The sequence below is a fragment of the Ammodytes marinus genome (genome assembly GCF_949987685.1).
Source record: "Ammodytes marinus genome assembly, chromosome: 20".
Lineage (NCBI taxonomy): Eukaryota > Metazoa > Chordata > Actinopteri > Uranoscopiformes > Ammodytidae > Ammodytes > Ammodytes marinus.
The window spans coordinates 11,211,543-11,227,531 of record NC_137224.1 but is presented as its reverse complement, the minus strand read 5'-3'; the positions used below and the strand labels follow the sequence as shown (position 1 = coordinate 11,227,531).

The following is a 15,989-nucleotide window of genomic DNA, read 5'->3' as shown; positions in this document are numbered from 1 at the left end:
AGGCAGGAGGGTGCAGAGAGGGGGGACAACAGGGAGGGAGGGGGAAAACAAAGCCTGCTGGATGCCTTCTGTTCTTCACTTGTGGCCTTGGTGAAAAATCACAGCTGTAATTGGGGAAAAACAGGAAAACCCACACACATTGTGACTCTTTTCAAAAGTGGTGCAACATTTCCCTGAACTTGGGCTTTTATTCTAAAAATCCATCATTTTTCTTGTATATAAAACTACACAGGCTTGATTTTTTATTTTTTTCATGCAATTTCAGGATTACATTTGGGACACATTCTAACAGATCCTACAGTTAAAAACAAGATAAATCCAGTTGTAATGCTGGTAGGTGCTACACAATGTTAAGGGTTGTTGCCGACTATAGAAGCAAAGATCTGACCTCTAGCGATGTTAATAGAGAGCACAGTGAGGTTATGCAAATACATTTCAGTAGCTTGGCTTGGAGGCTCACTTAGTAGGCCTAACGCATATTATTTCTCATTAAGAATTACCTCAAATTGTAAATACATTTTGAAAGGGCAGCGGACCAGCCACACTTTGACAGTGATGAATTCGGCCATTAAACTGTGGAGCTGCCGAACTACAGGAAGGTACGCTGACCACTTTTGTCCAAGTGAGGGCTTTCCCCTTGTTTGTCACCATGGCAACCATACAGTACCAATGACTCCCTCTGTGTTTCAAAGTGTATAGCACTTTAAGTAGATTGGTGCTGTGTGCAGTAAAGCATGTAGCTTCAACCTGGCATCAATATAAGATTTACATATTTGATTTTTTCTCTTACACCTTCAAACAATGTTTTTCCCCCCCCCGATACGCTCATTAAAAAAAGGTGGAGTCAGCAATTCTGGAGACTCATTTTTGGTCACTTTTTGTCAAAATCAGTGATCTCCTCAGTCCTCAGAATCTGCTACCTGTCCGTACTGTGTGTGAGCTGAAAGAAAATCCAGTGTTATTACTACACAGCCTTGGCTCTTTAAACATGCTTGTGGCTTGCGCAGGGGCATCCCTTTGTTAACAGACCAGTTTACAGAGCCAAGGCTGTGTAGTAACACTAGATTTGTTTTCCAGCAGACACAGTACGGACAGGTAGCAAATCGTGGGGATATAATCACTGATTTTGACAAAAAGTGATTTTGACAACAAGCATCCTCCAGAATCGCTGATCGAATCAGGGGAAAAATGTAGCAACACATTATTTGCTGTAATGAAAATATAACTAAACAGTAAATAAATTATGCACTACATTTGCAGATGAAAATAATATTTAATATGACATCAGTAAAATTTTTTTTAGCATCACCGAGACATATTTATGCCACTATATCCTGTAGGTGAAAGGGAGGATGTTGCCTTTCTTTTGATCTTCTACATTTTCTCCTCAGCCGTCACCACATTTGTCTGATACACTCTCTTAATTAACAGTCCCAGCAGTAAACAATGTCAAGCAGCAGGACATTCTGGAGCACAAAGGGACACATCTGTGGGAGGTTCGCAGTAATAAGATTCCCCCCATGAACAGAATGTTTGAGTATGCTCAGTCTTCATTCTACACATGTTCCTGTACTGGTGCCTCACAGCTGGCATCATACTTGTTGCATTCACGAGGGCAGTTATCCCATCACATTCACCTAAACAGGCAATGGCATCAACTCTATTCAGAATGATACACAGATTCGGAACCTGATTGAGGATGTATTCATTCCACTGTTAAATCCAATCCATCAATTAACTTCTGAACTGCCCACTATGCCAAAAAAAAAAATAGGCAATTAGTGTATCTTGGATTTTTAGTGTCCATTTTCTCATTCTGAAGTCCATGTCTCCAGACATTTCCTTTTACAACTTGACAGAAGAATGCCTCTCAGCCAACTCTCCAAAGGTTAACATAAAAATGTTTGTATAATCAACCGACGGACGGTGGACCAGAATTCATTGCAGCCTATCAATTTTCTAATCTAACTCTTTAAAAGGTGTTATGAAGAACTGAAACAGTCTAATTTTCCCGCTGATGATCATAAATTACATTTAACAGCAAACAAGAACATATCTGCTATCTCTATATATTTTTTTTCTTATTTTTTCTCTTTCCACAGGTACGCTCAACAAGGAACTACAGCAGGAGTAGTAAAAATTATCGCTTTTGTCCAAAAGGGTTGGTCAAAGTGTACAGCTCATGTTAACTTTGACCAATCAGAAATCACATACCCCAGCTTTAAGCAAGCAAAAAAAAACATGTCTCAAATGTCAAACTATTCCTTTAATGTTCTGTCATTTGGCTCTTATTGTTTACTGCTGCGCCTCAGTAATCAAACACATGTTGAGATGACATGTTGTCCACACACTTCATCAAAGCAGTTCACGTCGACATGAGTGACCCTCAAGCAGCCATCTATAATACCCACAGATTGATTCATCACCACCATCAGCATGCCCGTGCCTTCATTCAGTCACTCAGCGGGGCATTGACAAAGTAGCACTTTAAAAAAATCAATTGAGCACATTATTAAGCAAACACAGCCCTCTGGCAAGCGGCCTGCATAGTGTCAACTAACACAAGCCATTTAGATCATATTAATTTTTTTGTTTGTTTATTTATCTTTCCTCTCTTTCCTGATTTCTATCTCCACTGTCCTATCAAATAAAGTATGAAAATGTACATATTGTTGAAAAATATCTGCCTGTCAGTCATTCCACTTAGCTAAATCAGTCAGTCAGTTTCTAAATGAATGAATGAATGATAAGGAATTTTGTTTGTCACAACATGTTAGCATTATTGCTCAGCTTTCACTGCTTCTGTAATTACTGGTCACTGCTTTGTAATGAAAAAGTGTCCTCTATTGCAAGGGTTAATATTTCATATTTCCATTAGAGATGAAAGTCGTACAATGAAAGTTAATTTTGTTTTTGCTGTCTGTTGGTCATCACACAGCCAACACCCTTTGATAAAAAGTTGCTTCCAACAACAACAACAAAGATGTGGTAAATCCTCTCCTCCACTCCCCTGCTTATACATTCAGTCCCAGCACACTTGGCCCACGTTCCTGACCTTCTTTCTCTTCATCTCCTCCTCCCTCCATTAGACTCTCTCTTTCTAATTACAAGAGGCTGTGAAGAGCTTAGAGCTGAAATCTTTCCTCTCACTAGGCCAGTCCATCAACTAAATACTAGAGGGTTCCATATGGCGGCATTATCCAGCGTCCTTGGTTTATTAAAGACGTCAGTTGTGCTAGGCGCTGTGTGTGCATCACGGAGGATTTCAATCGATACAAAGGAGCAGATTAGAAAAGGACGGGGAGATTAGAAGAGAAACTGAATAGCAGCAAAGGATGTAGTGGAGGGGGCTACATTGAAAAGCAATTTGTCACCCTGTCACAATATGGAAATTAATGTTTTTGGCAAGGAGAACTGAAACAATTGTTCAAATTATTGTTTAAGATGTGTATGACATAGGACGTCATTTAACCCAAAAAAAGGAGCAATTCTGAATTTCCTTCGGGATCAATAAAGTATTTAACCATCTATCTTTCTATATATCTATCCATCTTTTCGTCTAGTTTGAAGTCAGACTCGATTGGAAATTGTGAATGTTTTAATCAATTATTTGAATGTATTTTCACAATTGCACTATTGCACTTGTATTTTGTCTTGTGTGTTAAATGTTGTAACTCCATCTTGGCCATGTCTCTCAGTTGCAAAATAGATTTCAATCACAATGAGACAACCCTGGTTAAATAGAGGATATAGTATAGCATTAAACTGAATCCCTTTGGATTTTTTTGTAGTGCTAAACATGGTAGAAACATTATACTGGCTAAAACAGCAGCATGTTGGCATTTATCTCAAATAATTGCACACTTTTAATAATATGTTAACTGTTAAAAAAAACTGTAAAACAGGCAGACTGGCAGGAGACAGGTTTGTTCATTATTGTGTCTGACTTTTACACAGTGGAATACAGATTTCATAAAGAAATGTATTATTCTTCCTTTGATTCTGTTTAAACACCTTGCCTCGTAACAAAAGAGGGTTGAGGGAGTTGATCCAGGAGACTTCAACAAGCAGAGTCTCTCTTAGATTCTAATAAAAGCTGTCGAGTAGCATGCTCAACATGTCTGACCTTCAGTCTTGATCTTCAATCAGTAAATCAATATAGAACTTTACCAAGCTAGACGGCTTTTCTAGCTTTTCACTCAGGTGAGGTCAGGATATTGAAGATTATACCGATTCACGATTATGCCGATAATGGAAATTCACCACGATCAACTTATTGTGAGTGTTTTTTTAAAGGCGATTTGTGATTAAATCTTACACCCTCTCATCCCTATGAACTGGTCAGGGTCTCCATGGCAGCATATAGCAGAATATAGCAGGTGTGTTCTTTGTTATCTATTTGGTTTCTAATATTATTGAAACATTTCTGCTTGTAGGCTTTGACTGATGATTGTATTTTCCCGCTGGTAAACTTTGTCCCTAGTGTCTCTTTTTTCTCCGTCTCTTTATCATTTATCTACACAGAACTTGGAGGGTCGTGGACGAGATTATTCATGTCACTTAACTGGTTGCTGTTGGCACAATCTTCAGTCATTGACAGTAGTACTTTTGTTATACTGTCATTGTGTTGAGGGTGCCCAACATTATGTCACCGTCCTCTCTTCAACCATACACAAACACCACCTGTTTGCCCGACTCATTTGCTGTTAGTCAGGTCCCAAGAGGGAGACAGAGAGAGGCGAGGTCGCCGACACACAGCCGAAGCCATCTGCCGACCACTCTGTGTGTGTGTGTGTGTGTCCATCCAGCACCACAGACGCCACAAACATGGACACAACAGATTTTTTTCCAATATCTGTTCGAAAAAAACAAAGTTGCCTGCTGTTCATTTCGCAGATGTATTAATATAATCTATAGCAACTTCATGAGAGATTAATAGTGTGTTCCTCAACTGAGGAATACCGATTTCTTTCATTCTCTTCACAAAGTGTAAAAAAATAGAATTATCTGTCTGCATCCCAAATAGGATCATTAAAGTCTATTAATGATTAATTCAGTGTCAATAATAAATCACTTCCCAGAGCTTAGTTGGCGTCTTCTAATGTGTTTTGCAAAGAATATTACGTTTAAAATTATGTATGACAAATCTTCTTATTTGAGAAGCTGGAACCAGAGAATGTCTGACTACTTCATCACTATTTTGTACAGTGTAGGACTTCAGTATTTAATGCAAATCTGTTATCTTTATTACCAAGCAGCTACCCTGAGATTTGGATTTTAATTGTGCTGGAAATGAAAATGATTGAAAAGATGAAGTGCAGACAGAGGACCCATGAGGAATGAAGGAATCACTTGAGAACACCTTCACGCCCACTCTGTCTGAGCAGCAGCAGCATGAAAAAAAAAATCACCTTTACTGATGGGATTGAATTTGGCTGTGTCTGAGGCAAAGGCAACTGTGTGTGTGTGTGTGTGTGTGTGTGTGTGTGTGTGTGTGTGTGTGTGTGTGTGTGTGTGTGTGTGTGTGTGTGTGTGTGTGTGATTTTGTGTGAGAGAGAGAGACAGAGAGAGAGAGAGAGAGAGAGAGAGAGAGAGAGAGAGAGAGAGAAACAGAGTGTGTGTGTGTTCTTTTTAGCATGAGGCAATTTCAGGATTTGGAACAGCCAAATAGGTTTGAGTTTCCGAGGAGGACTGTGACATGATAGTGCCGAATTATATATTTTTGTACTGGTGCCTTTTGCTAAACCTGGACGTCAAACACTGTCCAAGACCAAATAAATGTATCTCATTAACATAAAAAAAAAATTAAATAAAAACAACACCACCCAGTGGCAACAAAGTCCTAGTTTTAAGACTTCCTCTTGACCTTTGGTGCACATTGTTTTTTCTTTAGACTTTGTTTACTAAAACACTAACCTTCACTGCATCTCCTGAAAGTATGAAGCCACATGCAACATAAAAGCCCTGTCTTTCCTTCCCATGCCATACAGCAAGGCTTGTCCATAAGCCACCTTTCAAGCTGCGCTGTCTGTCATTATAGGCCTATGGCTATCAGCTATACCTTTCAATCTACCAGAAGGATATTGGTAATTTTTTAGCCATCCAATTGGCTTATGTAGTTTTTTTTTTAAAGGTGCATGACCTCATGTAGTGGACTTGGCAATCAATCACAGGTGATCCACACACACCTCATTAACATACAGCGCAGTCACGTTTCCACAGGGTGTCACTCAAATGTCCATTTATAAAAAGCCCTTAAAATACTAAATATATTTTTATTGGCTGTCTATGTGCTGAAGTCTCCATTGGTGCAAATTAAAAGACTCGCAAATGAGCAGCAGTGGAGTAGAGCGGTGCACAGTTCAGTCAGTGCAGGTTAGAGCATCCTTACCTTGTTGAGGCTCCTCGCATCAACCTCAGCGCGCGCGTTTCTCCCCCGTTGTCTGTCCCTCTCTCTGAACCCGACACAACACGACTCGGCCCGCCCTACCGTGTTTATTTTTTCTCCTTTCTTTCGCTCTCTGTCTATTTCCTCCCTGCCTCCTGCCTCCCTGAGTGGCACACGTTGGGTCTTTCTTTCTCTGCTCCGTTCAGCCTATCATCGCTCACCGAGACTCCCCTTCCCCCTCAAGTCTGTTTGCTCTCGCGCTCCCTCTATCTCTCTCTCGCTATGCTGCCTTCAGGTGCTCCTCGTTATGTGTCCATGTCCATGTCAAATGTTGTTGGGGTAGAGGGGGTGGATGTCATTAGGGGCCCCAACAGCAATCTTTTGCCTTTTGATCTTTCTCAAGTATTAATTTAAATTCCTTTTAAATTGGATATTACATGACAGGGAACTGAGCAAAAAGTGAAAAAATTATCAATAACAAACTGTATATATTTACACAACACGATGGTTGCCTTTTTGTGCCAGAACAAATACATATAAATACATATACTGATGGAAAGTTTTTTTCTTCCGTCAAATCGTTATTTTGTATTTTCAAATTTAGATTTCATGAAGTCTGAATTTTGTTTGTTATTTTTTTTTCATATATTTTCATCAGATTTTTTCTTATCCTGGCAGGAATGGGCTTCCATACAAACTAATGTCATAACAATTATTATTCTACTGAAATGGCTTCACGCTTTAGATAATCTTACGTTTCATATGTGTATCAGAAACATTCTATACATTTAGCAGCAATTAATTACATATTCTCCAATAGAAATACGACTATTAGCCCTAACCTGTATAGTCCACACATGGTTGTAAAAAACTATTAAAAAACTATATATTCTTGGCCATCCAAGAGTAATGTAAAGCCTCATTGTTGGATCTGTCATTGTTAACTGAGTGCTTTTATCTGACAGCTTCTCAAGGCAGCACAGTGCGACACACACACACGCCTCTTTAGACTGCCCCTCTCCAATCCATCCAGTGCTATCACTCCATCGCTCTCCACAGTACATACAGTTTCAGCTGACTGACAGAGATGCCTCATGGGGGGACCAGTGGTTTAAAAATTAATCATCATGGACCACATAATAAAAACCCACCTGCCACAGCTCCCTTTACATTCCATAAATTGCCATATTGTGTTTACACTTGTCTTCACTCCCTCTATCTATCTTCTCCACTCGTCTTTTGCCCCTTTCCTCATCGTGTTGGCCTGGTTGTTGCAAGCTCAATGAGACCTTGATGTGTTCAGACATTTGTGACAGTGGTAAAGGAGCAGAATCGCTGCCTCTGCTGCCCTGTGACATGTCTGAAATAGTGGCTCTCGATGTGAGTAAATGGATGATGACAAAGCATTTCGTCTTAGCTCAGTGGGTCAGATACAATAGCTTGGGATCAGAGTCCTATCTGAGATGAGAAGAGTGGATAACACCAGTGGGAGACTTGGCGTAATGCAAGATCCCCCTGTGATTTGTCGCACAAGAAAAAGGTAGAAATATAGGAAAGAGATGGTACTGTATTTACATTCAGTATCATGTGCTTTATTCTGAAGGGCTCAACATCTGACATTTTGTGCGTCATGCCATTTGCAGCCCCAATCCTTTCACTTTCAACTGACACACAATGATAATAACAGCTTTCACTTTCTCACAATCAAACTGTACATGAAGATATAAAACAACCAATCGTAAACAGTCATTATTCACTTAATCTAGTTATTGAATGAGTAATATTAATCAAATCAAATCAAGACTGTAAAAAATGTTTACTGCTTTCAAATTAAAGTTAAACATGTTGCTGTCTGTTTATGCTGTGTTGGTTGAGCTGTGAGGTTATGAGAAACAATAAAGATCCATAAGTCCAGACTAATTTCTGATGTAGAGGTCACATCAAATGTCAGAATCTGGAGAGGCCGAAAATGTGTTCTCCTGTTGGAAAAAACACAACAATTACTAAAAATGGAAGCAATGAGATGATTTGTTTCCAAGCTGTCAAAAACATATATGCCATTGTGCATTATTTATACACAAAATAAATCCAAAATAAATAGTGCTTTAGACTGAATGAAATCATGTTACAACATTTACAAAAAGGACAATGAAGCTATTTACTGTCATCCCGACCATAGCTTAAATGTTGTCAAAATATAGTAAAAATATATAGAAATGTACAGCCGACACATTCAATCTGAGTTTATTGTCACCCTGGACTCACCGTGTGTGTGGGATTTGAGAAAGACACAAAAGAGTCTTCCCCAATGGGTTCAAACAGCTGGGGGAAAAATAAAGAAATTAAAAGTGTATTGCAATATGGAGTGCGCACACGCACACACACACACACACACACACACACACACACACACACACACACACACACACATCTACTCTTTATTTCAGACCTTCACCTGTAAACTCTCAAAACATTCTGAGCAGTAAACATTGTGTATCCTAGGCTACCTGTGCGCTCGAAGCAGCTGGTTGTGCAGAAGTGATGTCAACATCTATGTCTGAGCCATATGCCGGGTTTCCAAAAGCCTCCTAGAATGGCCACAAGGTGCAAAAATGAAAAAATACTTAAAAGGATTGTTCAACTAGCTGTCAGTAGAATCAAATACTTTTCTGCATATTCTTCCATGTGGTTTGATATTTTGTTATAAATCCAATCATTTACAACATATTAAATACTTTTGATATGTCATTAAGTTGGTCATGGATATAAAATCCGACCTTGTTGGAAGCGGCAGGTTTGTTTGCACTCCTCACGGGCTCTTCAACAACGTGAACTTCCTCCACATACAAAGGATTATCAATGTTCTCCTAAGGAAGGAAACAGACGAAAATGAGACTGAGCTAAGCAAAGTATATATAAAATATAGAAATTATATAGCTGTGATGTGCTGCATTGAATCACAATGTCAGGGTTTTGTATTATGTTTTTATATTTCTTGTTACAAAATAAAAGGAATCATAGGTATCCAACCAGCAGATACAAGCAGTACAGCAAAGGTTAAATCAGAAATGTCTAAATGAATGTGGACATTGGATCAGGAGACGAGGAACAAATCCATAAAAAAAAAAGTATGTTATTGACAACATTTCCCTTTGGCATATAAGCTCAAACTGTTACCATGTAGCATGTCATGCATTTGCAGCCACCAAACAGGAGCAGCCTTGAGCACAATCAATGAACTGTACATATGAGCGCCGGGGAGACCTGTTTATTGACCTTGTTTGTTGCATGTGGAGCAGCAGTGGCTGTCACGGTGCTCGTGGCTGCAGCTTGTTCATCAGCTGTATAGGCTGGGTTCTCAAAGCTCTTCCCATCCGCGTCCACCATGGACACGGACATACAGGGAACCTGACATCAGACCACAAGTAGACAGTTTGAGTAAATAACTACAAGATAGTACATTATCCGCAGTCAGTGACACGTTTGAAGATGAAATGTTTATTTAAATAGGCAAATAGGCATTCTCCCATAAAACCTGATTGTGAATCTGAAACGGTTCTTAATCATATTGTTAATTTAAAAGGTTCTTGTATCAGTAGTTTATTTGAAGAAACAGGAGAGGGACATTAGCGGACTGGTAAAGAAATGGTTTTGGTGTAATTTGTGTTTGCCAGTGCGGCCCCTCCTATGTTTAGCAAAAAACTTCAAGGTAATTTATTATTACTTTTTAAAAGCCTTGACTAGCAAAAAAGCCGTATATTTCTATGTTCAAAATTTGACATCAATCACTGGGCTGTTTAAGCCATAGAACACATCAGGCAAATGGAAATATAAAAGCTAATTGTTTAGCCTAATTGGCCACAAATCTTAATACTTGTGGACTTTCTGGCTGTGAAGGCAGCAGTCTATTCACATTAGTAGTGAGAGAGGAATTAAGAGGAGAGGATGAATGAGATGTAGTGGCAGACTTTCTATGGCATCATCTTGTAAACTCAGTGTTTTTTAATATCAGGATTTAATAACTAGATTTCAGATCCGTTTCCAGAGAGATATTATTGAGTTATATAGTGTCTCTGCTCTTAAAAATAACTGCTGCCGTGGAGACAATATTTAGTTATATGTCAAATATAAATTGATTCTAATAAATTTTTAATTTTCTTTATAAAATGTTTAAAAAAAAATCATCTAATACATTTGCTGAATGCTTCAGATTTCAATGCACCCAAGTTTCACTCACCTCTGTGTTGGATGAATTTGGAGTTGAACCATTTCTGAAAATCATCAAGACACACGATTCAGATGTAACATGATGCTCCACATAACAAACTCACATATCCTGACAGTTAAATAAAAAAAACATTTAAGTGACTCTTATACGCTATATTGAAAGCATATAATAGATATATTTACTTTGATTTAAGTCTCTTTTTTTAGCAGAAGATCTCACCTGAAGCCTGGCATGTTGGGCATGGCCGGCATTGAAGGCATTGCAGGCATGGATGGCATACTGGGCATTTTGGGCAAACTAGGCAAGCTGCTCCGGAGACTCTCTAGCACATTGGTCTTCTTCCTGGCAGCATAGACAAGAGCCACCAGCAGAGCCACAATCACTACTGTCACACCAATCGCTATTCCAACTGAGAAGGAGGGACAAAAGGCACTTTGTTAATATTAAAAAGGTGAAGATTACCAGTTACCAGTCACTTTGAGTTTTGTAGAAGTGTAAAATGTTGTGCTATAAAAAAAAATCAAATATACTTGAGGACGCAACCATGGTGTATACGCTGGTTTGGCAGTATTCTCCAATCCAGTCTGGGGAACATCTGTGAAACATGATACAAAACATTACAGTTCATATGTTCGTTATTGCAGCCCTATAACTTGTGTTTTCTCTTTGTTTGATGTATCACTTCTATAAAAATATATATAAAAAAAATAAAAATAGTTTGGAGGTTTGTACAGCCTTGACAGTGTTATGTAGTCTTAGTGCTTTTTAGTAAATGTTCTATTCCTGGGTGTAAAAAACTTAAACATGTCTTACTTGCATAGGGCCATGTTGTCATCAAAGTAGCAGGTGCCTCCATTTTGACACTGACATGGTGGGGGCATGGTGGGCGGTGGGTCAAATCCTGAAATCATTTATATTAAAAACATATCTTAATGGAACTTTTTTCTATTTTCACTTCCTCCCTTTGTGTCCACTGCTATTAAAACACACCCTAGCCATGACAAAGGAACATCCTCGTATTTTCTGCAGCACCTTTTTTTGTTTTTACGACACATAGTAAAAGGACAAAATAACACATGTTCTTTTTCGTACCAGCATCACATTCGGTGTTACTGCCGGGGACGAAGCTGGTGCCCTCGGGACAGGCGCAGCTGTAACCTCCCGGGCGGAGCAGACACAGGTGGCTGCAGGTTCCCTTACACGGATTCTTCACTGCAGACACAATAGAAATGGCGCTTTGATTTTCTTTTTCTTCATTTAAACAAGTTAAAAGTGCATGACTTACATGATAAGTTGCCTGTTCTGGTTTTAAGTCAACTTACAACGATAATCGGAAAATGACTGGAGATATGTGTTTTTTAAGGACGGGGCCATTACTGTATTGAGCGTTTCACTGGATTACGGTACCTGTTAATCATGGTTTGATATCATTGTGGTATTTTGCTTTTTAGCAGATTGAGGATTCCAGACAAATAAACAGCTTAATGTTTCATAATGTCAAATGGAATATGTGTAATAATGGAATATGTCAGTCAGCAGCAAAAAAAAACAGTAAAAGGAGACAACAAATAAAAAAAATTAAGAATACACAGATAAAAAAAATTAAAAAAATACTCAATACACTATGTGCTTTATACAACACAGTATGTGTTTGAATATGTGGGTGGGGTGAATGAGCAGCTTACTGGCTATGGAGTTGTATCTCTGCTGCTGATACACAGAGACCTGGGTCAGCCAGGGCCCGGCCGTCAGCAGCTTGGTCTTGGCTCCGCGGCCAAACTTGTCCTGCCGGAACACCTCGCCTTTCTCCTGAGTGCTCCAATAAACGTGGTCCTCGAACACACTCACACTGAAGGGGTTCCTCACATCTAGGCAAGAGAAGTGAACATTTTTAACCTGGCCCCAGTGATAGGAATTGATACTCAAACTAAGATCATCAAAAGGAGCATATTCTCCTCTAAAATGTTTGTGTGTCTTTGATCACTGTCCTCACAAAAATCTTGTAAATAATAATAAAAATACCTATGAAGACGGCAGTTCTCCGGTCCTCCCCTGAAGGCAGCACAGACTCTATGTGGCTTTCCTTGGAGTCAGACCAGTAGATTCTGTCGCTGTTGGTGAAGTCGATTGACAGGCCAGTGGGCCAGCCCAGGCCGTCGGCTACCAGGACTTTCCTCTCTTGGCCGTCCAGCCAAGAACACTCAATCTTGGCTGCCTCCCCACGGTCTGCCCAATACAGCATCCTGCAGACACAAAACAGAGATAAGGAGTTCTGGCCTTTGAGATGTGGTGGGCTTATATCTTTGCCATTCATGTGAATTTCAAGTGCAGGAGAAAAAAAACTAAAAGGCCTGCCGTATATTGCTATATTGCTACTCATGTTTCAAGAGAAACTCAATCCTACTGGCAAATTATTCCATCATATTAAACAATGTACAAATTGAGCAATAAAAAGTGATACAAATTGTGGGAAATACAGGAGAATATAGTTCTTAATAGTCAGCTGTGGTGTCCCTGTCTGTCTCACCCCAGGCGTGGGTTAACAGCCACTGCAGACGGGTGGCCCAGCTCAGTCTTGACTAAGTGCTTCCTGTAGCGGCCATCCAACATGGCCACTTCTAACCTCTTCACCCTAGAATCCGCCCAGTACAGGTTCCTTCAGACACAAGAATTACAAAAACTAGTCACAAAACATGTTTTTTGACACATTCAAACTTTCTACCAAGAGTTTGTATATTTGTTTGTGAAATGACTTTGAGCCCTTTGATAGCTGAAGACTACTAGAGTAATGAAGGAACGTAATCAGGCTCATTAAATGTATACGTTCAAACGCACCTTCCCACCCAGTCCACAGCGACTCCGTCTGGTGTGGTGATGTATTTGATGCCGAGGTCAACAGCAGCACCAATGTTGTTACTGCCATCATCCACAGAGGGGATGTATGCTCTTTTAATGGCACCTGGTACGGAGTCTTTACTAGCTACAGTGAAGTACACCATACCTGAAGAAAAAATAAACACAAAGACATACTAAAACATTTTTGATTTTATGATGTGTCGTGACGTGCGTTGTGTCTCAACTCAATTGTCTTAATGTCTTTCTCGCTGCTATCTGGTATGAATCTGTGTGTGATTGATTTACTGTATCCGGTGTAGTTGTGGTCCCAGTCGTAGTCCAGAGCCATTATGCGATCCTCTTCTTGGAGGAAGTCGTGGTAGGCCTCCGTCTGCAGATTGAACCTCCGGATACGAATGTTCTCCGGGAGAAGCAGCAGGGGAGCCACTCCTAAAGGAAAACAAGAGCAGTTACACTTTACCTGTGTACCATGAGGCTTATTCCTCATCGCATCAGACACGGCTTAGTATCCGGCCTGGGTCTTTGCCCAATTCCAACTCTGTCTCTCCAAATCTGTCTTATAAAGCGAAAAAACGCCAAAAAAGAATCTTAAAATTAAAGAAAAAAATAAGTGATTTTGGCAACAAGCGTTCTCCAGAATCACTTACTCCACCTTTGAGTCACAGAGGGACAATTCATCTTCTCCCTCTTTTTCCTCTAAATTACATGTTGTGAGTGAAGTCAATAAAATTCATTTCAGTAAGCCATCCAATCAACTTCATTGTTTAAGTCAGTCGTATTGATTTTTGCTCTTGAAGCTAGGCCCATAAAAAGATTTCTCTCACCCTCAGCCTCGCACATTTTGCCGTCGCCCACTTTGCGGTAGCCGGGGGCGCACTCACAGTCGTAGCTGCCCTTAGTGTTCTTACAGATCTGAGGACAGGTGTCATACACTTCGCATTCATTGATGTCTAGAGGATGGGAGAGAAAAAAAGTACACTTTTGTTCATGACATTTAATGGTATCTTCATCTATGTGCAGTTATTTGTGTGAGTAGATGTGAAGGCAGTGATATCGTGGTGTGTGTGTGTGTGTGTGTGTGTGTGTGTGCGTACCTTGGCATGTATAGGTGTTGTCTGGGTCAACTCTGTATCCAGGTCTGCAGGAGCAGATGAAGCCGGTGCCGTTCAGGTTGGTGCACTCGTGCTCACACAACTTCTCCTCACAGTTTCGGTCTTGGCCAAAATCTGGAGTCAGACAACACAGAGCATGTTCTCTGACACATTCAAAAAAGAGCTTTTGTCTCTAATGCAACTTGTGACTTCTGATGAAACCAATCAATGGCTTTGTTATGGCTACAGACAAAGTACTTATTTGTCTCGTCACCAGAGTTCGGCCTTAACTTGAACTGTGTTCATATGGAAAGAAAGATCTACCATTATAGATAAAAGAGAAAAATATATCTCATAATTACATCCATTAATCATCTAAATGTGAAATCTTCAAATCTAATCTTTTTTGGGGTGGAGAAAGTTTTCTTTTTATTAGAAATTATAGATTCCCATCTGTGATATCCATACCTTCCCATTACAAGATATTCTATCATAATTACAAGACATTAAGTGGATCGGATCGGGTCGGTACCTAGCCCTGGATGTGTGGCACAAAATAATTGATGGATAGATGAGTCATAAATAGACGACATGGAAGTCATAATTATGAGTAAATGGCATATTTATGCAACATATGTAAGGATCATGAGATATTTTTCTTATTACAAATGTTATTTTACAATTTGCCTTTTTATGCAATGCCCTGCTGTAATCTTGACTTCTGATCTGCTATTATCTGTATGCATAATGTCATGTCTTAAAACTCTGCTCTACAGTTTAAAACCCTAGTGGGTAACTGTTAGGTCAGTTTACCATCATCAAAAAGGTTCCTCCCAGCAACATTTAATAACCGACTTTAAACTGATATTTAAAACAGGAAGTTGACAGTAAGTGAATGAGTGTTTTTTTGTCGTGCTACTCACTGCAGCCTAATTCGTCAGTGCGATCCCCACAGTTGTCATTGTGGTCACATACATACGGCAGGGCCACACAGTGTCCGTTGGTGCATTTGAACTCTTCCAGTGTGCAGGGCGGCAGCGTGGGCTCGCGGCCTGAGGAGCACACAGTCAGAATGAGTCATCAACACAAGTACAGGAGGAAAGGTGGAGTACCCATCTACAACCCGTCCACCTCCACACTACTCTAAGCATCCTACACAGTCAAGTACTCACACATGCATATATACTTTAACATGAAAACATACTATACCCAATAAATCACATCTTCATTTGAAGGCTTCTCCATAGCTTCCCCCCTGTCTGTCTTTACCATCTCCTCCCTAATTACAAATGGATTGAGATGAGCTAGCCAATGCCCACCAACTATTTAATCTCCCTCTCAAAATAATTTGCTCCGACCGATGTTTAAGCTGATTGTGTAACAATCCCCTAAAACAGACCATTTCCTTATCCCTTGCATGTATACC

The 15,989-nt window shown here is 39.8% G+C and overlaps 1 protein-coding gene across 1 annotated transcript in view; it reads right to left on the bottom strand.

The window, feature by feature from the left end:
• Positions 1 to 8,328: 8,328 nt before the first annotated feature.
• lrp2b (low density lipoprotein receptor-related protein 2b) overlaps positions 8,329 to 15,989 on the bottom strand; it is a gene marked incomplete at both ends in the record, with an annotated part of 43,833 nt that continues 36,172 nt past the window's right edge. The window contains 17 exons of the mRNA XM_080048471.1: positions 8,329 to 8,367; positions 8,896 to 8,976; positions 9,166 to 9,255; positions 9,665 to 9,796; positions 10,626 to 10,659; positions 10,836 to 11,025; positions 11,147 to 11,211; positions 11,430 to 11,517; positions 11,709 to 11,828; positions 12,302 to 12,484; positions 12,639 to 12,859; positions 13,144 to 13,272; positions 13,452 to 13,617; positions 13,758 to 13,901; positions 14,297 to 14,422; positions 14,567 to 14,698; positions 15,487 to 15,615. Coding sequence (XP_079904597.1) covers positions 8,329 to 8,367; positions 8,896 to 8,976; positions 9,166 to 9,255; positions 9,665 to 9,796; positions 10,626 to 10,659; positions 10,836 to 11,025; positions 11,147 to 11,211; positions 11,430 to 11,517; positions 11,709 to 11,828; positions 12,302 to 12,484; positions 12,639 to 12,859; positions 13,144 to 13,272; positions 13,452 to 13,617; positions 13,758 to 13,901; positions 14,297 to 14,422; positions 14,567 to 14,698; positions 15,487 to 15,615 — 2,069 coding nt within the window. The remainder of the gene's footprint in view (positions 8,368 to 8,895; positions 8,977 to 9,165; positions 9,256 to 9,664; positions 9,797 to 10,625; positions 10,660 to 10,835; positions 11,026 to 11,146; positions 11,212 to 11,429; positions 11,518 to 11,708; positions 11,829 to 12,301; positions 12,485 to 12,638; positions 12,860 to 13,143; positions 13,273 to 13,451; positions 13,618 to 13,757; positions 13,902 to 14,296; positions 14,423 to 14,566; positions 14,699 to 15,486; positions 15,616 to 15,989) is intronic.